We start from the raw sequence: 25,179 nt of genomic DNA, 5'->3' as shown, positions 1-25,179 counted from the left end.
CAGACCTGCTTTTCCAGCCCTCGGCTCTGACCACCCCACGCTGGTAGTTTCCGATTCCACACCGACTCCATGTGCCACAGCCAAGTCTGCGTCTTTCAATTTGTATTTCCCCACTCCACCCGTGACAGGCTCCGGTCACGGCAGGTGCTCGCTCATGGATTTGCTGATGTCCAAGATGACCCCGCCTATGGTTAGTTTCACCCTTGACTGGCCACCTGTCCAGGAGATCAGGTGCCTGTCTCTCTGCCTTTTACCTGGGGTGGGGGCAGGGACCATCCGTCCTGCTAGAAGCGGTCAGAAGCACCCTCCCAGCTCCCCTCCACTGTCTTCCCATGAATGTGTCACGGGGCTCAGCCTGCTAAAAAGAAGGCCTTCAAGGTCTTGAATTGGCCTTGTCCACCTCTGAGTGCCTAGCACCTTACGCAGGAACCGGTCTCCTGCAGGTAACAGACAAAAAGAACAAACCCAAGAGACGTCCTGAGGAGGTCCCGGTGCCTGGACCCCCTGTCTAGGTGGCGGTCACCATCCTCTTAGGAAGGTGCCTATTCAGCACTGAGTCCACCCTCTGCTGAGTCCAACGTGCACAATGTGATCTGCTGCCTAAGAGGGTGTTTTTCTGCTAAAAAGCAGCCTTAGCATCCACTTAGAGAAGTCTGCAGCCACACAAAGCCAACTGCATTTGAGTGACAGACGACAGGAGCCACTGGAAGTTTCAGAACAAAACAGCTTAAATGTTGTGACCAGCACAGAAGCATTAGTGTCTATTAGGAGCTGCACTCAGTGTGAACACAATACCACCGCTGTCTAGAATATATGCTCAAATCCTTAGATTCCAAATAGGCCTGGACCCCATGAAAGGCAGAGACTGATTATTCTACCAGGAAAAATCAAACCTGACAGACTGGACGGAGGAGCCGCTTAAGTGGGTCAGCAGCCTTGAAATTACAGGTGGTGTTCACATTTTTCAACAAATTACTGAGGGGAAAAAAAGGGTTTACAGGTGAAACATTTCATCTGGGATGCAAATCTATATTTAAACAGAGTCTCTCTGTTCTGTTCACTCTGATTTAGTAAATTACTCATAATTTTAATTATACTTCAATTGCCTGGCAGTTGACAGGCATTTATTTCTACAATACATCGTATTGACCACCTCCTTCTCTGGGCTTCTCGCAATTAGTTTGTTCTACTGGGCTCTGAACAGGGACAGCTGATGGACACGCATGCCAAGTTCCTTTGGTGTGGCTACCCACCAGCCACGGAGCCGTCCAACCGCAACCGAGGGGTGTGGAGCCCCGCGTGATCAGGGGCAGGATGGGGGCCGAGAGCCGCTGTGTGGAGGGGATGGTGCGTCTTGAGCCTTGGCCCAGCCTCTATAGTAACTAGGAGCTCACCTAGTTCCTGGCAAGCCAAATGGCACATCTACAAAGAAAATGCTCATTTTCTGGTAGAATTTAGCAAAGTTAGAAAAGAACAATCTTTTGACGGATTGAGTTAGCGGAGAGTGGGAACCAGAAGCTTCTGGAACCTTGCATCTCCATTCTGAATGCCTCCCACCTCCCACCCAAGGCCCTGCTGGAAGTCAGATGTGTGGAGAGCTAATGAGGCTGGCATTAGAGACCTTGCAGGTTGCCTTTGACCTCCCAGTTTTACAGAAGAGGAGCCTGGAGCCAGAGAAGCCCATCGGGGTCACAGTGGTCCCCTGGTGAACTGGGGTCTGCAGTCCTAGAGTTCTTCATCACTTAGCCGAGGCTCTGTGTGAGCTTGAGGGACGCAGCCTCCCAGAGGCGGGCACTTGGGTGAGGCTGGAAATGACAGAATGCCACAGCGGCCAGTTTCCATTTTCATCGGATGACGTCTGGAACTATCTCTTGATCATCTTTAAGGGTTCCCTCACCCCTGAGCGGTGTCACTTAGCAGCAGAGAGTGGAGAAGGGCCCCCGGCCACTCTGTCAATCCCTGGGGACTTGGCGTGATTACTGGAACCCAGGCTATGAAAGTCCGGCTCTCGTCCGGGGGAGAGAGGCCATGCCAAGTTCCACCTGCATCGACCCTCCACCTGCACTCCTCAGTCGTGGCCAGGGCACATGGGTGGTGCTGATACCTACTGATGCCACTGAGTGGCTGCACGTGGGAGGCAGCGGGAATCTTCAGCAGTCGGGAGCCACCACTTGAGAGTTCAGGAAGCCCCCTGACGGCTGGCGCGCACCCCCTAACCCTGGTCTTCCGGCCCCAGGAGGCTGGGGGGCCCTCCGACTCAGTGCTTCTCTCCCTCTTGCTCCTTGCTGGGCTCCAGCCCTTGCCTGGAGGGCCTCCAGTGTGCTCTGAACAGGCTGTTGGAGGCCGTCTATTTAGGACAGGTTCCCTGAGGGTCACCTCTGCATTTTCCCCCTCTCTCCCCACCCTTGCCCTTCGTCCCCACCCTTTCCAAAGTAATCCCTTCCAGCCCTCCCTCTGTGCCAGCCTCTGCCCACAGTGAAGCGTGGCCTCTCTCTCTCCAAGGCCACGTCCAGACTGTGGTCTGCTCTCGGTTCTGTAGTCACCTGGGCCCCTTCATCTCCAGACCCTCAAAGCAGCCCCCCTCCTCCTGCCGGCACTCTCCTGGACGATCTCCTCAACCTGGAGGAAGACGCCCATGCAGCGCAGACCCCGCTGTGGACCACCAAGCAGAGGCCGACCTGACCTTGCTGCAGTCGTGAACACAGACCAGGGCACCTACCCCCACCTCCCTCCCCCAGGACCCTGGGCTCCAAGCACTGGCTCCCCGCCCCTTGCCCCAGGAAAGCCACCCCATTCTGGCCTCTCTTCCTCAGCCAGAGCTCCCATGATGTGCTCCTCACTGCCTTGGGCCCTACCTGCCCGGCTCCAGCCTGGCCCGTGACCCCAGACCCCCCTCCCCCGGCCTTGCTGAGCCCTCTCCCTCAGACCCAGTCGGCCCCTCAGTTGGGCTTGCCCTGAGATGGAGCGGGTGCCCTCTCTTATTTTTGTCCTCGACACACGACGTTGTTAGCAAAAGCACAGAAATGTTCCAATTTGGCAAAGAAAGGACGTCCTTTCGACGTCCTGTTACAGCTCTGCTTAGTGGCCCAGCAAGATTACGTGATCATTTAGGATAACGTGCCTTCATCTGACTCACTGTTCACTGAGGATTCAGACCTGGGAGTAGGGAGGACTCCCCGTGGGTTTTTGTCTGGTTGCAAATGATTCTCTTAGAAAAGACACCTCCGCAGGCTACAGTTTCACCGCCCTGTAGGACGCTACCCAGTTCTGTATGTACCATGGAGGCCTCGCTGGGCCGCCCTTCTCCAGGTGCCTGGAACATTCCACCCTGTTGCCTGGCACCAGCCCTGCTGTCCTTCAGGCTCTCCTGGTGAGCTGAGTTCAAGCTCGTTCCCACACGCGCGGCCATCAGGGAGCCCCACGTGCTCCAGCCCCCTCTGCACGCCAACCAGGCTGTTTCCTCGGATTGGCAACCGACCCTCAGACTGACATGGGGCCCAGCCTCCGACAGTGTTTTAGGGAACACCCCGTGATCCCCGGGCCCTTACCCGCCACTGGATCAGCACGGAGGAGGTGGTGTGCGGCGTCACTGACACGGAACTGGGAGGCTCTCCCGGAACTGGAATCCAGAGAGAAGGCGAGGATTAACCGGTGCTGCCTGTACTTGGCCTTGTTCCGGAGCCAGCCCTCTCTAGGCACTGGTGAGGACGCAGGGCAATGGCCTGGCTGGGGCTTAGGGAGTGGGCCCCCAGCAGCCCCACTGCCCTCCCGCCCCTGTGGATGCCCTTCCCTGACCCCCTGCAAAGCCTGTTCCCCGCCCGACTGCTTGCCCACTCGGATAGAAGGGTGCAGATCCTGATGGAGGTGACAGGACAGTGCCTGGCCCTCACCCCCCTGGCAGACCCGCACAGAGACACAGGGCATGTGTGCCTCTTCCCTGGGAATCCTGCCGTGGGAGCCTCGCTGCTGGATGCACATCTTCTCAGGGGGGCACACCACCTCCCTTGGGGAGAAGCATCATTTCTTTGAGGTTCTAGGTCAGAGTGGCTCTGAACAGGATGAAAGATCAAGCCTGGCCAGAGGGCTCTTGCGCTCCCGCACAAATGTGACTGTCACGGAGGGGCGCTGACTACTAGCGGCAGAGGGACATCTCTGAGTCAGAGCGTCGTCTGCATCTCTGCCCTGTTCTCTGGACCGACAAGGTCAGTTTTCACTCTGCCCGTGGACGTGGCCCTCCATGCCAGGAACTAAAGCCCTGCAGCCATCTGCCATGGCCAGCGCTGTGAGATCCTGAGGCTGTGTGTCAAGTGTCCACAAACGGTCACTGAATGGAGTGATTTAGGCTGTTCTCCCCACCCCATCCCCAGGTGACTAGCCAGGGTTTGGTCCCCGATCATCTGCTCTGTGAGTCTCCTCTGCACCTGCCAGGGCACCCCCACCCGGGACAGAAGCCATACCTCCAGCCCCTCATCCTGCCTTCCAGGGAGCTCTCTGGCCTCTCACTGGTCTGTCTTAAGGTGAAGGTGGGCCCTCATCCAGCTTTCCTGATCACACTTGATCACAATTCGGGTGGGGGGGCGGGTCTCAACATCCCAGGCACCATAGTAAGAAAATGCTTATCAACAAACCATCCACACACTGAACACCCCCCTCCCACACACACACAGCCCCGGGCTCCCCAACCCAGTCCCAGCGATCTGTGGTTTGGAGACAATACAGGGCACACACAATGCGAATCCACAGCAAAGAGAAATTGCAAATCTCAGAAGAGAAGATAACAGGAGAGGTGCATCAAAAGAAGTGATTTAAATATCAAAGAATAAAGAAGGGCTTTTGGGAGCCTGGAGAGGCCCTAGAATGTGTTTTGTTTTGTTTTTTTTTCCCCAAAACAAGCCACTTCTGATGGAGCCCTGTAAGGGCAGAGTGAGGCCGGTCCTACTCACTGGCTGGCAATTCCCGAGGGTCCCGACAAAATCAGTTTGCTCTATTTGCTTCTTTTCACCAAGAATTAACGCTCAGTCTCCAACAGCACCCGAGTTGTGTTAAATGTAAGATTAAAATATGAGCCCGAGAGGTGACCAGTTTCTTGAGGGGCCTATCCCAGCGCATGCTGGCGAACAGGTCCTGTGGACCCCTTTGCTGGTCGTCCACGGCGCCGGAGGCCGCATCCCGGCGAAGCTAAGCTCCCGGTTATAAAAGAGGAGGATGGAAACCCGGGGAATTAGGACCCAGCGCTGCTGCGGGTGAGCTGAGGGCTCCAGGTTGCAGCCTGGGGTTCAGGGGGCCGTAGCACTGAAACTGGGCCTGACTGGGTCCGCACACAAAACCACACCAGCTTTTCAGGCCCACTCCTCTGAGGTGGGAGGGGTAGGTAAAGACCACCTAGAGCTTTTAGGGGGCCTCACCTCCATCGCTCACCTGTGCTTTTGTCCAATGGCAAGACTGTGGAGTGGTTTGTGGATGAGAAAAAATGGGAGGACCTCCGAAAACCTGGCTACCCTGTGACATTTATTTTTAATGACTCTATAAATTATTCAATTTCTGAGATGCTAATGGAGCGAAGAGGTTTGGAAGCCAATCAAAGAAACCCCCGTTCCATTTGGAAGCCCTTGAAGTCTGCTTCACGGCCACAGGCTGTGAGGAGAGCTGGGAGCTTTGTGTTACTAAGTGAATTCTACTGCTGGCCACCGCCGCCCTCCCCTCCGCAGGCGACCCCTTCCTGGCTCCGGATGAAAGCTGGGCCTCCCTCTGGGAGCCCATTCTTGGGGACCAGGAAGAGGCCGGTGTGTGCATGCCCGCCGGGGTCCCAGCTGGCTCACCATCCTGCAGCGTGGTGACCGCGTCCGTCTCTGCACTGAAGTCACTGTCCCCAATGTCATTGGTGGCTTTCAGGCGCAGCTTGTAGGAGGTGAAGGGCCTCAGCCTGAAACACAGAAGAAGGCTAAGTCCTGAGCCCTTCCCCTCTGGCCGGAGTGACCCTGCGGCCGGGAGGAAGATGCGCTGGGGGACCAGGGAATGGGTCCTGCCCGGGGGCAGGGGTGGGGGGTGCCCTCCGGCCAGCTCTGCCTGTCTGGGACAGATTTCCAGACGGAGGGCACAGACCTTCCTGGCGGATGGGGGGGGGGGGCGGGTTGCTTTGGGCTCCTGGGGAAGGAACTACCACCTCCTATAATTAGAGCCTCCCCTGCACAGCAAATCACTGCTCTCTGAGGGCCTTGGAACTCCTTAGGAGGAGCTCATGACCACATCCCTCACACCATTCAGAGCGTGAAGCGGGTGCTCCTAACCACATCCTTGCTCACCCATAAGCGTTCCTTTGTGCAGGCCTGCGCTGGCCAGATCCCCCTCCCCCCCAACCCGTTTATGCAGCTGGACGTGGCGGCAGCGTTGCCCTGGGTAACTGCATGGCAGCCCTGCGGGGCACACACATGGTGGTTCCCATTTTGGGGAAGAGAAAATAGAGGCCCAGTCCCGATAAAAGTCCATTGCCCGCTGTAAATGGCTGTAAATGGCTGGGTCCAGGTCAGAGGAAGATCTTGTCATGAGGCCACGCCATTCACTGTATCGAAGACTAAGAAAATGACAATGGTCCCTGGGGAGAAATGTCCCCTCCCACCCGCCGGTGAGGATTTACGGCACAGTGCTCGCTGCCACCACTTCTGGACCGCCTGCTCTGTCCATCCATCTTCCTTCCGTTCCTTCTTTCCTTCCCCCCACTGAGCAGTTCTGCGCTGATGGGGCTGGTGTGCTGAGCTTGGTATGATGCCCAAGACTAGGACTCTGGACAAATTTCTATGCAGGGGACACCGTCTTCATCTGGTCCCTGGCTGGCCTGCTCCTCTGGATGCCCTTGTATCTGTCTCCCAGACCAGGAAAGCTGAGTGACCCTGGACTCTGCCCCTCCCGTCCCATAGCTGCCTTGCCCTGCTATGGCTGGTCTGAGGTGCAGGCCTGTCTCCCGGCCTCTCTGCACCCTGGTTCCAAAGCTGGAGAAGCCATAGCGGGTAACCCTGCTGCGGCCCCGGCTGTCCTGGGGGTGCTTCTAAAATGCCACCCTTAAGAATGATCTTTGCTCCCAGTTTCTGGGGAAAGAAACTCCTTTATTAAGTTAAAATAAATAACTTTCTGTTTTTTGTTCCTAGCTTCTTCCTAGGAGCTATTTTATTGAATTCTAGTGACAACCACATGCTTTTCTCCTGTTTCCTGCCTCACCCACCGGAGGCTCCCACATTTGCATTAGCTTCTCCTTCTCGGATTAGAGGGCAGTGCAGGGTCGGTTGCCGGGAGCGTGCACTCTGGAGCTGAACTGCGTACACTCTAACCTGCCATAACCTTGGGCAGGTCAATATGCTGCAGGAGCGCCCAGGTCATGAGGTGGGTGTGTGGATCATACTCAGGAGAAGCTTGTGGAAGAGACTCTGGCTCCCAGTGCGTGCTCACTAAACACGGGCTGTTCTTCCTGTCATCGCTGCTCCCCTGGCACCAGGGCACAAGGCTCCAGGAAGGGCTCGTCCCACTGTGCTCTGTGCCCGTCATCTCCTCATCTCCCCAACCACGATCTGTAATTAGCCATTTGCTTCCTTGATGACTGTCTGCTTCCTCTACCTTCAGGACTCTGTGGGGACAGGGACCAAGCTAGCCTCGTTTTCTGCTATGCCCCCAGCACCAGGATCAAGGCCTGGCACCTAGGAGGCGCTTGGTGAACATCTATGAATGAACCAATGAATGAATGAATGAATGGGGATGAAATCATTATCTCCAGTGTCCTGGGATGGGTGAATGATAGGACATGGTAGACAGCCCGATAGCACAGCGTCTGGCACGTGGTAGGTGCACCGGGAATGAACCTTGTCTCTGAATGCAGCGCTTACGTTTATTCAGCAGCTTATATTTAGGACAGATGTCAAACACACCACTCATCCCTTCAGATGCAGGACCTCATTGCTCTCTAATGCTTTGGGAATTCAAGGCCAAGTGCTGAGCTCCTCCCCCCCACCCCAGGGGGGAGCCCAGGGCACAGGGCGGGTGCACAGTACCGGTCTGTCAGCTGTCTGGAAGCATCCACCCGCTTTGCGGTAAATAGGATGGGTGCATGGCCGGCACGAACACGGTTCCCAGTGTCAGGCCTGTTCCCGGGCCCACGTCATTCATGGGACTGATGAGCTATCTCAGGGGCTGCGGGACCTCACCCTCTCCCCCTGGTAGGAGCCTGCAGGGTGCCCTAGAAACAGGCCCAGACAGACTTGGCACACAGAAGAGAGCCCAATGAGAGGTGACAACAGTCACCCTGTCCCCTCTCCCGGTTCCCGGGCTCAGCTGAATCCTCTGCAAGCTCGCCCAGTCCCCCTCACCTCTGCACAGCTGGTCCCTCAGACCACCGGTATGGGACCCTCACCGGCCAAGCTCGCAGGAAGCAAGCACGTTTGGAAAGCCAGCCTGTACTGGTCCAGTGTTGTGTTGCCTCCCTCGTGTCTGAGCGTGGCTCCATGCCAAAGCGCTCGGCTGGGGGTGGGGGGACGCGGCTTACAGTCCATTTTCCTCCCACGGACCTGGAGGCAGCGTCTCATGAATACAGGGAGCTCCGGAGATTCATTCATCTGTTTCGGTTGTAATAAGAAAGCACGAGTCCTGAGGATTTTAGAAGCTACCTACCACTGCCTTTCTGTATTTATTTATTCACCTGTAAGGTACTGAAAATATCTATTAAGAACTCGCGATTTGTATCACAGAGAGCAAGGAGTATTGAACCCCTGGATAATATCCTTGGCCAAATTTACCTGACTTCTCACGTGGCTTTATTTTTAAAGATCACACAGAAGAAGGAGACAAAGAACGCAGTGGACATGGGGCCGGCACACTGACTTTAGCTGAATCCGTGTTGTTTCACACAGGAATCCCCTCTGGCTGTGGTAGTTTGAGTCGGATCCACCGTGTCCCCGTGGAGATGTGCAGAGGCATAGCAGGACCCATCATCACTGGGTATACAGCTGTTGCCTGAGCCTCCACCACCTCTGTCCCACCCCAGTGACAACCAGAATGTCCATGTGGCTCTGGACTTGCAGACCTTCTCCTCCAGGACTGAACCATGTTCCTGTGGGTGGCCGCCACCCCCCAGGAACCGACGCTCCCTCAGCAAGTCTCTCAGCCCAGTGCCTCCCCTCCTGCTCCAGACCCACGCCCCCTACATGTGGGGACAGCCCCTGGACGCAGATGGTTAAACTTCTCGCTTAGAACTTCTGTGACAACTTTTATGTCTTCTGGTCATTAGCAGATTTCATGAACTTGGCAAAAATGAAACGTCAAAAGAATGTAAAAAAAGGAAGGAAAATGTAGCTATAAGCACACATGCCACGGGCTACGCAAACCTCTGCTTTCCTGGGAAGTGGGCCGGTGGCGTGCTTCTGCTGACCGGCGGAGGGGACCCTCTGGGGGCTGATGGCAGTTTCTCCCACAGCAAGTCAAACTGTCTGTCTGGAAACACGGACCCCTCCTCTCCGACGTGAAGTCCCTACACACAGTTGGTCTGTTGGATTTCAGGAGGCTCCACAACAGAAAAGGCCTCCAGATTTTACATCCCCCCTTTTCTTCGGGATGCACACGCCAAGGGGTGCAGGTGTTTTTATCCCTAAGCACATTCTAATTAAGCTGAGCACCAGGGCGGTTTATGAAGCAAGCTGGGCTCCCTCGCCGCGCTGTAGCCCCCCGACCCTGGGGGTCGTGCTGGGGGCCTCGAGGCTCCGGGAGGCAGTAGGATGCTGTCCTCTGAGGGGCTGAGAGCCGTACCTCTCGGGCTCTGTGGCTGTCGCTCAAAGGGTGAGTGGAGTGTTGGCAGAATTTGGGGCCCGAGGGGGGCTGCTGGGGACTAATGGAGGCACATCTTGGTCTCACAGGGCTGAAAGGGACAGTGAGGTCATCCCTCCATGTCTGTCTTTCACACACGAGGATGTGAGGCTCAGTGAGCTTGCGCGGCGGACCTCCCCAAGGCCCTGGCGCTACCAGACCACTGAGGGCTCGGTGTTGGTGATGACACATGGAGTCTTCACCCACAGCAGACCCTCATGAATGGACGGCCTGTGGCCGTGAGCTTGCGGTGTGGGAGCTGCAAGACCCCGAGGCCTGGGTCTCCCCTGCTGAGAAGCTCACTCGTGACCTGAAGCGTCCCTGCCTCCACTTCCTCATCTGCCAAGGCTTCTGTGTACGTCTGCAGGCCTGCTACGGGCACTGTGTGGGGCTTTGGGAAGGAAAGGACGCTGTCTAGTGTGGGGACAACAGCGGCCCTGATAGTGACTGTAGTGAGGAAGGCCCCACAGGGGTGCTGACGGTCTGGGAGCCTCCAGACCAGCTCACAGAGGTGAGCATCACATGGAGGCCACTCCTGCTTCCTCTTCCTACAGTGAAAAGCATCATTACAGCTGTAACTGTAGTTTCTTAAACATCTATTTGCCAGCGCGCATATCTGAGCCACCGCTGTCCCTTCTGTGGGGGGCCAGGCGGTGCCTCGGGCCCTGCTGGAAACACCACTTGCATTGGGGGCTGTTCATCCTCTGCTTTCAGACAGATCTGGTGCTTCCTGCATCATGTGATGGGTGTCACGGGGCCACGAATATTTGGGTCCCAGGCGGCTAGAGCTGTAAGCTGCCTTCTCAGACTGTCACCTGCCCTGAAAGCTGTCTGCAAAGGGGGTGTTAGGTCTGGGATCCACGACAGGGATGCCGGGAGACCCGTGCCACCCGCTTGGGGCTGCTCACGGATGTGCGGTGATGACAGACGCTCAGCACGCAGCCGCCCTACGCCGCCCACCACCACCCCAGCCCACGCTGCCGGGAACTGCGTGCTGCCTGTGGGCCATGCTACAACGCGGAAGGGGAGCGCTGATGAGCTGCCCAAGACCACTCACGTGGCACCAGCACCTGGACAGCTGTGGCCTCACAGTCTCTGCCTTCCCGTGATGCCCCAGTGCTGACCATGTCACCTCGGTCATGGGCTTGCTCCTCCAACCCCTCTCTCTAAGACCTTGCTGTTGCTGCATGCTGGAGGCCATGATGGAGCCACGGTCCAGCCCCACGGCGCCCCTGCAGCCTGCACTGTCCCTGGGTGGGGGGTTGGTGAGGGTCCTCTACCCTGGCTGCTTTTCCTTGGCTCAGGTTCGGCCCAGTGCAGGAGCTGAGCCCTGAGGCCTGGCAGAGAGTGTGGGTCAGGACGCCAGGTAGGTGCTGGGGCTGCAGGCTAGAAGGACTCTCCTGACCTCGGCTCTCATCTGTAGAATGGGCACAGCAGTCTTCCCCAGCATGTGGGTCTGGTGAGAAACGTGTGTGAAATTTCCCAGCATAGTGCCCGGAACAGGGCCGCAGGGGCGCTGAGGACGTGTTGGGTCTGACCAGTGAGCAGCCTGGGAAGCACCGTCTTGGCCCCCTCCCCCTTCTTGAGAGGTGCTGGCCCGGCTCCTGGAACCCTCAGAGCTGGAGGGACACATTCCTCCGCGGCCCCCTTGTGGCTGGGCATGAGCTTCATGGAAAGTGACCACAGTTGGGGCCAGGGAAGGAGCACAAGGAAGATGCCAGGTGGGCTCCCTGGACAGGCCTGTCCCCAGAGAAACCCAGGGCTTCTGCAGGGTGGCGTGAGCTGTATGCCCTGGGCCCCACTGTGGGGATGCAGGGCCTGAGGTCACTTCTGAGAAGCCTCATCTAGACGGTTATGTAGCCTTCATCTCCCACCATAGAGGAGGTGTCCTTGCCCCTGACTGTAGAGCGGGTGCCCTCATCCCTCACTGTAGAGAAGGGTGGGATTGTGAGAAGGGTCCCAAACGAGGCCATGGGTGCCAAGGGCTGAGCTGCGGTGGTCAGCGCTGCTCTCCTCCCCACCCCTCCCCACCCCTGCATGGCTGGTGGCCCCCTCAATAACTGGATAAAGCTGGGTGCTCATCGTGCAGGGGGGCTGCCCCTCCCAAGCCCCTGATCAGCCATCATGAAAGGATGGCGGGGTGGGAGCCGTCTGCCCTGCTGACTAGGAGACAGAGCACAAAGAGAAGGTGTGACTCTTTCCGCCCGCGGCACCTCTTCCCCATACCTCCCCTCCTCCGCCCCTGCTTCTTAGGGGATAAGGTGCAGGGCCACACTTCCAGGCTCATGTCCCCATTATCTGAGCCTCATCCACCCCAGGGCCTGGGCTTGCACAGCACCTGTGCAGGGCGTGGGTAGACGGCCAGACTCGGGCAGAGCCCTGAGTGGGCTCCAGGACACGGCATCCTGGTCCCTGGTGCAGGGAGCATGCGCTAGGAACAGGGGCATGAGCAGGGCCCTGCTCCCCAGGAGGGCCCTCCGGGTACCTTTCAACAGCACAGGCTGTGGCCTCGTGGCTGATGGACGAGGAGTAGGTCTGCCACTCTCCCTCGGGCAGCTCTCGCACCTGCACGGTGAAGTAGCGGATGGGGGAGGCCCCATCGCTGCCTGGGACCCACTGGAGCCGGAGGCTGCGGGCAGTCACTTCCGCCTGGGGCACCAGGAGCTCTCTGGGGGGTGCCGGCCGCTCTGCAACCCAAAGAGAACAGAGCAGGGGCACATGAGAGGGTGCTTCTCCAGGAAGGTTCCGTGAGGTCAAGCGTGGGGACTCTGCTGCCCTCCCCTCGAGATCACAGAGCATGGAGATGATTCCGGGACGCGCTGGAGACCCCGGTTTGCTCCTGGAACACAGCGCAGAGACAGACAGAGGTGAGACCACATGTGCCCCTCTGTGACCACCTCTGAATGACACCTGGGCTCTTGTGAGCACCTCCAGCCCTGTCTGATCTCCGGCTAAGTGCGTCTGTTGTGTGGAAACCGACCCGAGCCTGGCACACCACAGCGTCCAGCTCAGCTCCTCCCTGGCCTGTCACTGCTGCCCTGTGCGGTGGCGACAGGGAGTACAGGGCACACGGGGCCAGGACCGGGCATCAGAGTGTGGATCATTACTGTCCTGGGCCTCTTCGTCCATTGATTCCAAAAGAGCAACTCCATGGAGAGAGGAGTAATTGTTTAATTGTTCATCATGAAGATTATTGATTTGGATGAGAATGCGCGGTGGGTAATAAAGCAGCGACTGACTGCGGGCCCTGTGACGACGGCCTGGAGTTGCTCTTTGTCGTACCTGGTCAGCAGTCTTCTCTTGGGGCTTGAGCTGGGCCGCCCGGGTCCTTCCCCATCCCGGGCTCCCCCCTCCCTGCCCCTGAGGACCAGCCCGGCATACTGGCAATGGCCAATGGCAATGCTCTGCTGGGCCCCCTCTCCCTGAGCCAGAGCCCAGGGGGACTGTGGGTCTGGGAGGAAATCCCCTAAGCTCTGTGGGCCCCAGGCAGGTAGTGCAGGGGGTTGGGGTGCAGGCTGGGGTATGGGTGAGGCAGGAGGTGTGGGGGTTCAGGGTGCGAGCTGCAGTGAGGCAGGAGGTACTGGGGGGTCGGGGTGTGGGTTGGGGTGAGGCAGGAGGTGCTGGGGGTCAGGTGTGGGCTGGGGTGAGGCAGGAGGTGCTGGGAGTTGGGGTGCAAGCTGGGGTGTGGGTGAAGCAGGAGGTGCTGGGGGTTAGGGCACAGGCTGGGGTGTGGGTGAGGCAGGAGGTGCTGGGGATCAGGGCACGAGCTGGGGTGAGGCAGGAGGTGCTGGGGGGTCGGGGTGCGGGCTGGGGTGTGGGTGAGGCAGGAGGTGCAGGGGGTCAGGGCGCGGGCTGGGATGCAGGCACGTGTCTCCCAGCCCCAGCAGCTCCGCTGAGGACCAGGGTTCCTCCTGAAGGGCACCCATCCCCTGAGGGACACCCATCTCCTGAGGGACACCTGTCCCCTGAGGGACACCCATCTCCTGAAGGGCACCTCTCCCCTGAAGGGTACCCATGTAAATGCTTCCACTTGGATTTAAGTCACATCAGACCTTGAGCAACGCTGTGTCTTTCCCTGTGCCTTAGAAAGTGCTAAGCCCCCTACGGGACTGCACGGATTCTGAGGAAGAAGGCAAGAGCCTTTGGGAGAGGCCCTCAGGGCCTTGGCCACTTCCCAGGCACTGAAAGCGCGGGCACGACCACAGATCCGGACGAGGAGGAGCCTGAGGACCTGGGCCACAGCTGCTGGAGGGGTTCTCCTTGGGCGCGTCCTCTGTCCTGGGGTCCCCGTGCTGGGGGACTCGGTCGGACAGCATTCTGTGCTGACAGCCGGGCCCCAGTGTGCGTGGCCATCTCCTCTGCCTGTTCATGCTCCGGCAGCCCTGGGGACCCTGGGATTTCCATCCTCCAGTGAACAGTAGAGATGCCTGTCCTCGGAGCATCAGGAGGGGGCATGCATCTGGCAGAGGCTGTTGCGGCTCTGGGGTGGGCGTTGTCATCTTTGGGGAACTGAGGCTCGGGGTTGAGGGTCAAGTGACTTGTAGAGGGCTGGAGGTTCGACCTTCCCCTCGAAGGTTCGGACCCCCTGGAAGAACTGAAGCCACAGAGCAGTGACACTGCAGACCACTGGCCATCAGAAGGGTCGGCCATGTGCCTGGGCCAAGTGGCCCCGTCCTGGGGCAGCCACAGAGCGGCTGCTGGACCTCGGCGGCAGGCTCTCCCACCTTGTGGGGCCTCAGTTTCCCCAGCTGCTTGGCCTCCTTGTGTGGGAATTAGAGAGGGGGTTGGGCGGTGATGCCTCCATGGCAGCCAGAACATGGCGAGGGCTCAGAACGCACCAGCCCTCTGCTTCTCCCCTGTGCAGGTGGCAGACAGGCCCTTTGGACTGGGTTTCAAGCACGCTGGCTTCAGCTCAGGCCTCCCTCACACTGGCTGCTCTAGATCTTGTCACAAAGTGACCACACAGGTAGTGGTGACACTGGCTCGCGCTCTGAGTGGGGACACTGTGCCGGCTCAGCACCTGGAGGTCTGATGACTGTACTGCCCCTCAGGGTCTCTGCGCTGCCCCAAGTGCTCCCCAAGACACTGTCGGGTGGACACCAGGGCACAGAAAGGGGAAGAGCTTTGCCTAAGGTCACACAGCTCCAGAGCCTGGTGCTTGGGGCCTCCTGGATGGGAGGGAGGACAGGTCACCTCTCCGAGCCAAGCCTAGTTCCTGTCAGCTGCGTGTTGTCTTCTTTCCCAGGACCTTTGGGCCTGGCCCTAACCTCACGACCTGAACTTGCAGCCAGAGCTGCCGGGGTCAGAGGCCCCAAGCGGTGGCCCCAGGGAGGGAGGCTGCTGAGGCAGATTCCCAAGCGAGGCTTGAGGGCAGAGGCTCAGTGACGTGGGAACCTGCAGTGGATTTCTGTGGGAAGAGTCACGTCCACATCTCTGCCCACAGCTGCACTGGGCAAACGACTGGATCCGTCTGGGCCCAGCCTCCTTTTCCACAGAATTGGGGCTTGTGGCGCTTTTGTCCCCAGGCTTGGTGAGGACAAACCAAGATGGCACTTGGAACAGAGGAGGTGCCTGGGAAGACAGAACTCCCTAGGGCTGCTGGGTAGGAAACGTGTTCACTGGGCACCTGGGCCCATGGTTTTGAACATCAGAGACCTAGTGCCTGCTTTTAGGGGATTCAGTACATCCCTGGGCCAGTTACACAACCTCTCTGAGCTGCGTCTCTTTGAAGCTGGGACATTGATGCCTGTCCCGTAGATGTCAGGCTGTGCAGACACACTATGGTACCGTTTCTGGCTGCAGGTGTGGCTCAGCAGATGCCTGATAAATGCGTGGTTCCTGCAGCCATCCAGAGCCCAGGAAGCCATGGACCCAGCAAGTTCATGGCCCCTCATGGGATCATCTCTCCCCGCTGGGGCCCCATGACAGCAGATTCGGGCCTCGGGTCTTACCTCTCTTCTCGGTGGTGATGACTGTGGCCTCCAGTGGCTCTCCCCAGCCCTGCCTTGTCTTGGCTGACAGCCTGAAGATGTAGGCCGACTCCGGGGCCAGCTCTGTGGCCGTGAACTGCCTCACCGTGGCGCCCACCTCCACCGTGGTGAATGTATTGGGGCGACTGCTGGCCAGGCGGTAGGCAATCTGGTAGCCTGCAGGCGGGGTGGGAGGGTGCCTGTGAGTCACGCCAGCCCACAGGGACCCCGGCTTCCCGCTACCTCACCATCAGCCATCACCCTGGTTTGTTTCTCCTTACTTCCTTCCTCCCCGGCCAACATCCTACAGGCAGATATGGTGCCCATTGGGAGGGGCACCACAGCCTCTGCAAAGGATAGAGCCCCAAAGCACTGGGCACTGGGCCCCGTGGCCTTCTTCCCCTTTCAGCCCTCTCTCACCCATCCCTCCCCTCACAGGGCCAAGGTCCCTGCCTCCTCCTAGAAAGTTCTTTCAAATGTGTCCTTCTCACATTGGTTACTCCTGACTCTTCCTGTCTCTCGCGGATCCCAGGGCTCTGAGTAGGAGCTGGTGCCAATAAGGTTCCCTCTCCTGCCCCCGGCGCCCCTTCTGTGCCCCCCGTGCCCCCTCTACAGGCATCCATGCCCCCTCTGCAGCCCCCTGTGCCCCCTCTGTGCCCCCCCACCGCCCCAGAAAGCCCTAGCACCCCCCCTCCGCGGGTTGGGGGCACCAATGTACATAACCCCCTCATGTCAGGGAGGCAGCGGGGTGCATGTGATCAGTTCAGGGGGCTTCAACGGCTCTGAACGTCTCCTAAAGTTCCTGGTTATCAAGGGATTATGGTTGATCTGATGTTATTAACTATCAAAGTCCCAAGCAGGTTGCGCGGGGACCGCCCCACACGTCTGAAGCAGCAGCGCCTCATCACACCAGGCCGGGACCCAGCGTGCCCCGCCTTCTCTTGGGCACAGACGGCTATGCGTCTGTCTGCACTGGTGAACACCAGAACTGGCCGGCGGGGTGTGGTGCCGTCCACACAGCGACGCCCCCCTGGTGGAGGGGGTAGGCCAGCAGAGCCCAGCCCGAGCCCCACCAGCCCTGCCTTCACTGGCCTCCTGGGGGGGTGGCAAGGCCACAGTGCTTCCACGAGCCTGCCCGCCCCTGTGTGTGAGACACCTTCCTCCTTTGTCTTTCTTCTTGCATCTCCTCTGGCTCCATGGACGATGGAGCTTACCAGCATCTTCTGGGATCCTGTACTCCGTCTTCTGTGCAACCATGTAAAGAGCCTCCCCCTGGCGGCCACATGTGAGGCAGGGGGACAACTCCATGCGATCAGCCAGACAATGCCCCTAGCCCGGGGCCCCTGACTGCTGCTGGTCACCATCATCAGCATGCACACTGGGAGGCACAACACGCCCCACCCTTCCACATGATGGCCCCTCACAGGCCTGGTGTCCGCAGGGCCTGGAGCTCGGGCCCCTGACTGGCTGTCATGCTGTGGCTCTGCCTCCGGTGGTTCCTTCTCCTCGCCATGACTGGCTGTCCCCAGCTGCCTCAGGTGGCCTCTGGGCTCTGGCCAGGGCATCCTGCTAGATGCCTGTCCTTTCCCATTCAGGAACTGATGACCAGCAGCCCAGAGAAGTTGAGCGGCTCTTTTCCATGCCCTGCTCCCACCTTTCTTTCCCTTGCCCAGTGTAGGCGGGGAGCCTGGGGTTTGCGTGTCGCGGGAGCCTAGTCCCAGGTCTTCTGAGCCTTCTAGGCCTCATGGGGCTCTCCTGCTGACCTCTGAGCCCTCACCATGGCCACAACAGGTAGCCTATGTGGCCTCACTTGGGCACGAAGCAGTACAGCTCAGAGTGGGTAAGTGGTCTGCCTGAGGCCACACAGCAAGTAAACAGAGGAGCCGGGACTGGAGCCCGAGTCTGCCTGGCTCCAAAGCCAACACGTTTCACTGAGTTATACACTGTTCCTGTGAATAGAAAACCTCCACTCCAACCTTCCAGCAAAGGGAGAGCTTCCTGGCCACTCTAGGCCACGCATCCCAAGTGCCAGCAGCACACGAGTCTGTCCCCAGGGGACAAGAGTGTGTGTCATGTGACGAGCACCTGCTGTGGGAGTGCGAGGCCTGGGCTGCGGGCCAGGCACTGGGAATTCCATGATGTGTGACTGTGAACAAGCACTATGCCCCCTCTGGATCTCAGTCTGTGAGGCTACATGAGGGGGGGCCAGTCCAGGTTCTGTGTGGTGCACACTTTCTCTGAGCCGAGCATATGGTGGGCGCTGAGCGTGGCCCCCTCTGTCATCCAACAGTCACTGCTTCCTGTGTCCAGACCGTGCGTCTAGGGCCCGCATCTCTGGTTAGCTGCCTTCTGGCTGGAACTTGTCCTACTGTCCTGGAATTAATCTTCATCTTGGAAAACTCCTAGCGTTAAGCTGCTCTTTTTTTTTTTTTTTTTTTTTAATGAAGGCATTAAAATGTTATATTGAAATGTTTTGTCATTACTCTTTGGGTTGGATTACACTCACACGGCTCAGCAATAACCCAGGAGTGCAAGGAAGTAGTTTGGAGACAGCCTCCCTATGCCCAGGCCCCAGCCAGCCAGATCCCCTCCGCTGGCTCCTCGGGCATCTTTCTGGTGAGAATCTGAGAGCCCAGAGGCACTCGTGCATCCATGAAGAGACACCCCTGCTCTGCCAATGAGAGTGTGCGCAGTAGGGCAGCATGCATCCCGCGGCACACTGGGCCTTCCTCAGTGGCACCTCTGCGCTTGGCACTTGCTGGCAGACGTCTGGTCCTTCCACAGTTTTATTGTCTGTTTGTGGTTCTCCTAATACTCATGCCTGATGCTCACGATGTTCTCACCCTTGAAGGTCACAATTTCCGCAAGGTCAGTCCCTGGTTCTGCCCACACCCACGGACCCCGCCCTGTGAATGCTGGTATAGTACCACTGTTGTTCCTCTTCTGGTAGGTGCTTTTAACTCTTCAATACATTCCTATCTCTGTTATCTGAGCTATTAACTCTGAACTTCATCTCTTGACCCTTACCCACTGCTTTCAAGTTATATAAATCAGTGCTCTTAGAGCACCTCTCACCTCGATATGTCCCTCTCTGGCTTTTATGAGTCGTGTTATCATTTTTATGCTGTCGGGATGTGCAGCAGAACTACGGGTGAGCAGCGAATGTAGAGCAGCGCATAGGGTAGATCAAAGCTCGGGCGGAAGCCAGGTGCCGTCCCAAGGCAGTGCCATCCACGCGGGGACGCACTCCGTGTACACAGGCTGACGCGAGCCTCAGGTAAGACCGGGGTCAGCAGGGGCCTTGGTGACGGCCCCTTCTCCCACCTGACCACTGGAGGAGAGTCAGCCTGAGTCCCGCGCAAAAAGCACCTGACCAGTCATTAACGTATGCGTGTTCCTCAACGAGAGACAGAACTAAGGAAAGAAAGGTATCTGGCAAAGACAAATCAAACTTTACAATTAAGCACAGAGGCCACGCTGGCAGACACAGACATTACGTACAAGAACATGATCAAATGTAATATTTGTAAAACCTCAAGGAAGAGGTGCGACCTGGTGCCAGTGAGTTCAGCCACTCAAATGCCACGGCGGGTGATGAAGAGATACCAGCCCTCCTCAAAGACACAGAAACTAACTTTGCATTAAAAGCAGGCTTGGGCCCTGTCCAGGTGGACGTGGGATTTCTGCCCATATCCATAGCGGGCAGACCCCTGGCCACGGACATGCATGGCTTGGGACACTCCCCAGGCCCCACTCCCCACTCCCCATACCCCCTGGAGCCCAGGACCATCTGCACCTGCAGCAGTGGCCTTCACTCCGCTTGTGACATCTCGGATGTGGGGAGGCCCTGAGCCAGGCTTCAGCCTCAGCGTGACTCCCAGCTTCTCATTTCCAGCCGCTGGAGGAGACCAGCACAGCCCCCCCCCAAACATGCCATTTTCTCATATTGATTATTTTGCATTGAAGCTACTTAAGAAATAGCCAGTGCAAGAAGGACACTGTGACTCTGCTCTGTCCCCCTGAGAGCAGGAAAGAAGTCTCCCATGTGAAAGTTTCCCTCCCCGCATCAGGAGGAAGAGAGGCTCCTTATCCCAGGCACGGGCAGTCTAGGGCCGAGATGGCTGTATGAATAAATCTTGTTACTTCTTCACTAATTTACTACCCCAAGCCCAAACCCCGCAGTCTTGTCAGTTCTTCACAAATTTATTGTTTCTTTGTCTCGAAGGCATTAAAAGCTGCCTGCTTTGGTCACATTTGAGCCTCTGGTCTTTGGGGAGCATATACACACAGAATTAAATTTACTTGTCTCCCGTTCCTCTGTCTTTAAAAAAAAATTGTTTTAAATGTTTCATTTACAATTTTGAGAGAGACAAAGACAGAAGACAAGGAGGGGAGGGGCAGAGAGAGAGGGAGACAGAATCCGAAGTGGCTCCAGGCTCTGAGCTGTCAGCACAGAGCCCGACGTGGGGCCCAAACTCACAAACTGAAAGATCAGGACCTGAGTCAGAGTCAGATGCTTAACCGATGGAACCACCCAGGTGCCCCTCCTTCTGTTCATCTCTCAATTTAATTTGTGGGGAGCCTGGGCCCTGAGGGCTGACCACCACACAGTATCTGTGACAAGATCTCAGGGACTGCTTCTGGCCATCACCCTTCTGTATGAACAGACTTGAAATGAAGCTGATTTTTCTCTAAATGCAGCCTTTTCATTTGTGCCTTGTCACCACATCTTGAAGGCCTTTTTTTCCCTCTTCAGAAACACGAGCCTGAGTGGCTGTGTGATAGCCCAGTGCATGGACTGGCTACCGGAGGCAAAACCAGGACTGCTCGGGCGGGGGCCGGAGGGGCGGTGCCCACAACGGGACTGCCCTGCGCTCCTCTGCCGATGACCCATGGGAACGATGACGCCCCCACCCCCACCCCCCTGCCATGATGACAGTGCTGCAACATCGCGTGTGAACCACAAGGCAGTGTTGTCACCTGTGTGTACCTGCAGGACACGGGGATTCATCTGTCTGTCTGTGATTCATCTCCCACGTGCACCACTGGGGAAAATCCCCCAGCCCAGGGGTTATATCCGCACCTCCCTGTTATTCGCCCTGAAATCAGGCTCATACCCTCTCGTCCCCATTCTGTGTCCTGGTGAACGTAAAGACTGACACCTATATCTTACGTTGACGTGTTCTGAATGTGTCCTAGACTCCATGGACACTAGAAGGGAGCCTTCTTCTGGGCAGAAATGGCAAGAGGAGGCAGCTGAGCCCCGGTTCTCACGCTTGTGGAGAATAATGAGAGAATGTGTGGTGGAAATGGCTAGTTCTGTAATTACAGTTGCAGAAACAGGAGCGTTTTGAATGTGAGCCATGCAAGGGCAGAGGCTGTGGTGGGTGTGAGGAAAAGAACGGAGAAGCTGCATCAATAGTATGAGTGAAACGTGGCCCGAGTCTGATTTTTAAGGTGATGGGTGAAAAATAATACAGGCATTGCAGAGGAGCAAGGCCAAGTATGAGCCACACTGGTCCAAGGCTGAGATTAAAACTGCGGCATGAGAGAAGCTTAGGGGGGCCCCTGAATATGCCCAGAAGGTGGAGAAAGCAACGTGCATCTTGAAAATCACAACCAGAAAAGGGCGTGTGTTGCAAGCCCGAGACAAGTTTTAGAAGCATCACCTGTGTGAGATGCAAAGGGAGGTTCTGAGATGCAGCCATAGCTGGGAGCCTCGTGGGGGGTCTCAGCGGCCTCGCTCAGACGTGGTGACTGCAGACCGACACCCAGAGCCCTTTGGGGGACTGTGTGCCACATGGCTGGTAGTCACAGGCTTCCCGGGCAAGCACCAGACCCCAGTTTGAGAGTTGCCTGTTCAGTGATACATTCCTGGGTCCCCATGTTCAGGGGCCCTGAGCCAAGGCCTCCGGTGGGGCTGGGTGCTGCTCACCCCCTCGACAGCGCCTGTCGGTAGGTGTGAGTGGTGACTGTCCCCGCCAGCACCCACTACTTATTCAGATGACCCGTGGCACAGAATGGCCCCCGGGGGCACCCTGCCTAGACGCATGTGGCTTGTTGGTTTTACGGCTTATCCGCGTGAGGGCTGGGGGCAGACAAGTGAAACAGTGAATCAGAACTACGTATTTGCAAACAAGGATTATACCCGCCGGCGCTCCCCTAAGCAGAGCCCTGCACACCCCACTGTAATAAGCTGAAGGTAAATGTTAGGCCCTCGGTAGGCAGGTGGAGGCGGGGGAGGGCGCGGTGCGTCAGGCGGGGGGCACACGCGCCGCGGTAGCTTCATGGCATTTAAGGGAGCGCGGAACCAGCGAGGGAGGGTGGCCGTGCTCAGGGTGGCTTGCACTGCAGCCCCCGAAGGCAGGCTCTAAATGCTAAGCGCTCTCCATGGTAAAATATTTACGCAAATAAGCAAGTGTTTTTCCCTGTAGGCGCCTGGTGGTGTTTCGCGCTGTTAATCTTTTTTGGAAATGCAGGAACATGTTTTAATAGAGATTACAAGCGCACGGGCGGCAGAGGAGCTTCTGTGGTGGGAGGGCCATGCCCGAGCCGGGTGCTGATTGATTCAAGGTCTCTGGGCACCAGGCCTGCAGAAGGAAGCTTCCCTTCCCCTCCCATGAACGCCACCCTGAACCTGTAGGAACTGTGCTCTCGTCTTCCCCACGGCATCGGCACTCCAGCTGTAGTGATGTCGGTGACGGGCCACCCAGACCACACTTGTTGCCGTTACGGCTAAAGGCCAAGTCAACAGAAGGGGCTCGAAAGTGGGGTTCTTCCTGTCACAGGTGGATGACTGCCTGCTTGTCCGCTTTGCCGCAGCTGGGATGCTCAAAGCCTTTAATGCTTCCCTCTCCTTACCTGGACTTTGGCGATTGTTTGTGAAACACCCCCCCCCGCCCCCCCGGGGCCTCCAGGTCACAATCCCAACTTCTGAATGTACCTTAGGAGCATCTTATAACCCGGCTCCAACCTGCCTCTCTCAGTTCTTCTCCCTGCCAGGTCAGCGCGAGATCTCTGCTCCGCCTACTGGGGCCAAGGAGAGCCAGTGCTGCACTGCCTGCTGGCAAGCACCAGGCAGATGCCAGCACTGGGTGGTGGCTGGGCGACAAGGAGACATTCTCTGGTCCAGGAGACATGATGAAATACTAAACAGCCACGTGGTCAGCTGACATTCGTCGGGCACTTACTACATAGCAGGCGTTGTCCTAAGTCCTTCATACACAGCCCATTCAATGCTATAAGGGTGAGTGTTATTCCCATTTGAAGGATGGGGAAACTGAGGCACAGGCAGGCTCAGTAATGTGTGCAAGCTTGTCCATACTTCCACTTGGCCTGTCCGGAGTGCACGGACTACAGTGCAGGGGAGAGTAAAGCAGGCAGCCTGTGACCCGTGACTTTATGGTGCAGACCACAGCTGGCTGGGGACGCAGGGAGGGTGAGTCATGCCTGCCTGGGGCCGTCTGAGAAGCTTCCTGAAAGCAGCCGGCTGAGTCAGATCCCGAGAGACCGGTGTGAGGTTCAAGTTGTTGTTCAGCCTTTCCTCTTGCTGGGCCTCTCTCTCTGCAGCCTGAAGAGGCCTAGCCATGTCCACCCTCCCACGTGCCCCGTCCTGCCACCACGTCCCCGGTGGACATGGTGACCAGGGAGCACTTCCTGAGCAGATTTCACATGGCGTTGCTGCAAGTCCTGGGTGGGAGGAAGGCCCGGCACTCAATGAGGGACAGACAGACGATGGCCCTGAGGGGGACCGCGTGCACGCCGACCCCAGCCTAGGGGCCACGTGACAACACCTGCTTCGCCCACTGTGGAGATGGGAGACAACTCAAAGGTGCACGTGTTTATGGTCCATGTGAATGTCTTTATGTCCAAAGCTAAAAGGGGGAAACTTCTGCAATGCACGTGACAGTTAATATTGTTAATGATCGTGCTGGTATTTACTGGGTGACATTGTCCTGATCCCATGTCATGGCCCTAACAGCAGAGCCAGGCCTCCAACCCAGACTTGGATTCAGGCTCTGGGCTCTCGGTGGCCACTTGTTCCTTAGATGCCACCAACGTGTAAGGCATGGAAAAGCCAGTGACAGGAGGGTTAATCCCCAAGAGAAAAATGGACGAAGGGTGTGTTAAGGGCTGAACTGCACCCCCTCCCCCAAATTCTGAGGTTACCGTTCTAACCCAAGCACTTCCAATGTGACTGTATTTGAGGACAGGGTCTTAATTTTTATTTTATTTTATTTTAATTTTTGAGGACAGGGTCTTTAAAGAGAGGATTAAGGTAAAATGAGATCACTAGGGTGGGTCCTAATCTGGAGTGATGGGTGCCCTTACAAGAAGGGGTCAGGGGGGTGACCAGGAGAGGACACAGGGAGGAGATGCTGTCTGCATGCCCAGGACAGAGGCCCCAGGACCCAGCAGCCCTGCTCCCACTGGGGTCTCTCACGTTCAGCCTCCAGAGTTGATGGAAAATGGATTTTTGTTGTTCTGTGGCTCTTGATGGGAGCCCCAGCAAACTAGTAGAACAGAAGCTGGGAATTGCCAAAAGGAATAAAAAAACCCACCAAACCCTGATAGCTAATAAACTTTGAAAATGACCCCCATATAAATATTATATGTTAGCTATTAAAGTGGCCAAGACATTAATGTCGACATTGATGAGGGTGGAATGACATGGGTGCTCCTGGCAGGAGTGCTGATGAACAGCGATTCTGGATGGAGAGTGTGAAGTATAGGTGAAGAGCCTTAGAAATGTTCTAGCACCTTCTCCCAGTCATTCTGCCTCTAGGCCCATACCCTGGGAGATCATCAGAAATGCTGTGAAAATTCACCTCTAAAGAGGTGAGCTGCACCTATTACTTATGACAGCACAATTTGGGAGATGATCTGTATTTTAAAAATCTTCAATTCCACTGTATTTATTGTATCTGCATTTAAATGTTCCGATATCTGAGTAAGCATGTTCTCGCCATGGACCTCCCACCAGTACTGGAGAGAGGGCTGCCTTCGGCAGTGTGGTTGACCAGATGTCCTGAAAACCTTCCAGTGAGGACATTCAAATATACATGACATCAAGAGAAGAAAACCTTCTAAGTGAACGGCTGACCCGGCAAGCGAGAAGGAGAAATGACAGAGACTGAAAAGGAAATAGGAGAAGCCCACAGACCAGCAAGGATGGGCTCACGCATCTGGCGCTGGGGGAGCCATTGGGGAAATCCAACATAAAATCACAATGAGACACCACTTAAGGCCTTCCAGAAGGGGAAAAACCTCAGATTCTGAGCCTATCGAGTGTGGCACGGGTGTGACAAGTGGTGGGGGTACTTACATGTGCTGCTGGAAGGACAAAGTAGTGTCACCACCTGTGAGAATG

General features: G+C 57.0%; 1 protein-coding gene across 2 annotated transcripts in view; it reads right to left on the bottom strand.

Moving 5' to 3' along the window:
* The window catches only part of SDK1 (sidekick cell adhesion molecule 1), a 500,361-nt gene that overhangs the window by 66,364 nt on the left and 408,818 nt on the right, over positions 1-25,179 (bottom strand). For both annotated transcript variants that reach the window (XM_039226081.1, XM_039226082.1), the window contains 4 exons: positions 15,792-15,986; positions 12,326-12,527; positions 5,820-5,923; positions 3,549-3,619 (listed from right to left, as the gene is read on the bottom strand). In XM_039226081.1, the coding sequence (XP_039082012.1) occupies positions 3,549-3,619; positions 5,820-5,923; positions 12,326-12,527; positions 15,792-15,986 (572 nt within the window). The remainder of the gene's footprint in view (positions 1-3,548; positions 3,620-5,819; positions 5,924-12,325; positions 12,528-15,791; positions 15,987-25,179) is intronic.

The sequence above is a fragment of the Hyaena hyaena genome, unplaced genomic scaffold (genome assembly GCF_003009895.1).
Source record: "Hyaena hyaena isolate Hyena2069 unplaced genomic scaffold, ASM300989v1 scaffold_20, whole genome shotgun sequence".
Lineage (NCBI taxonomy): Eukaryota > Metazoa > Chordata > Mammalia > Carnivora > Hyaenidae > Hyaena > Hyaena hyaena.
Note: the sequence above shows the minus strand (reverse complement) of the source record. Positions and strands in the feature narration are given on the sequence as shown.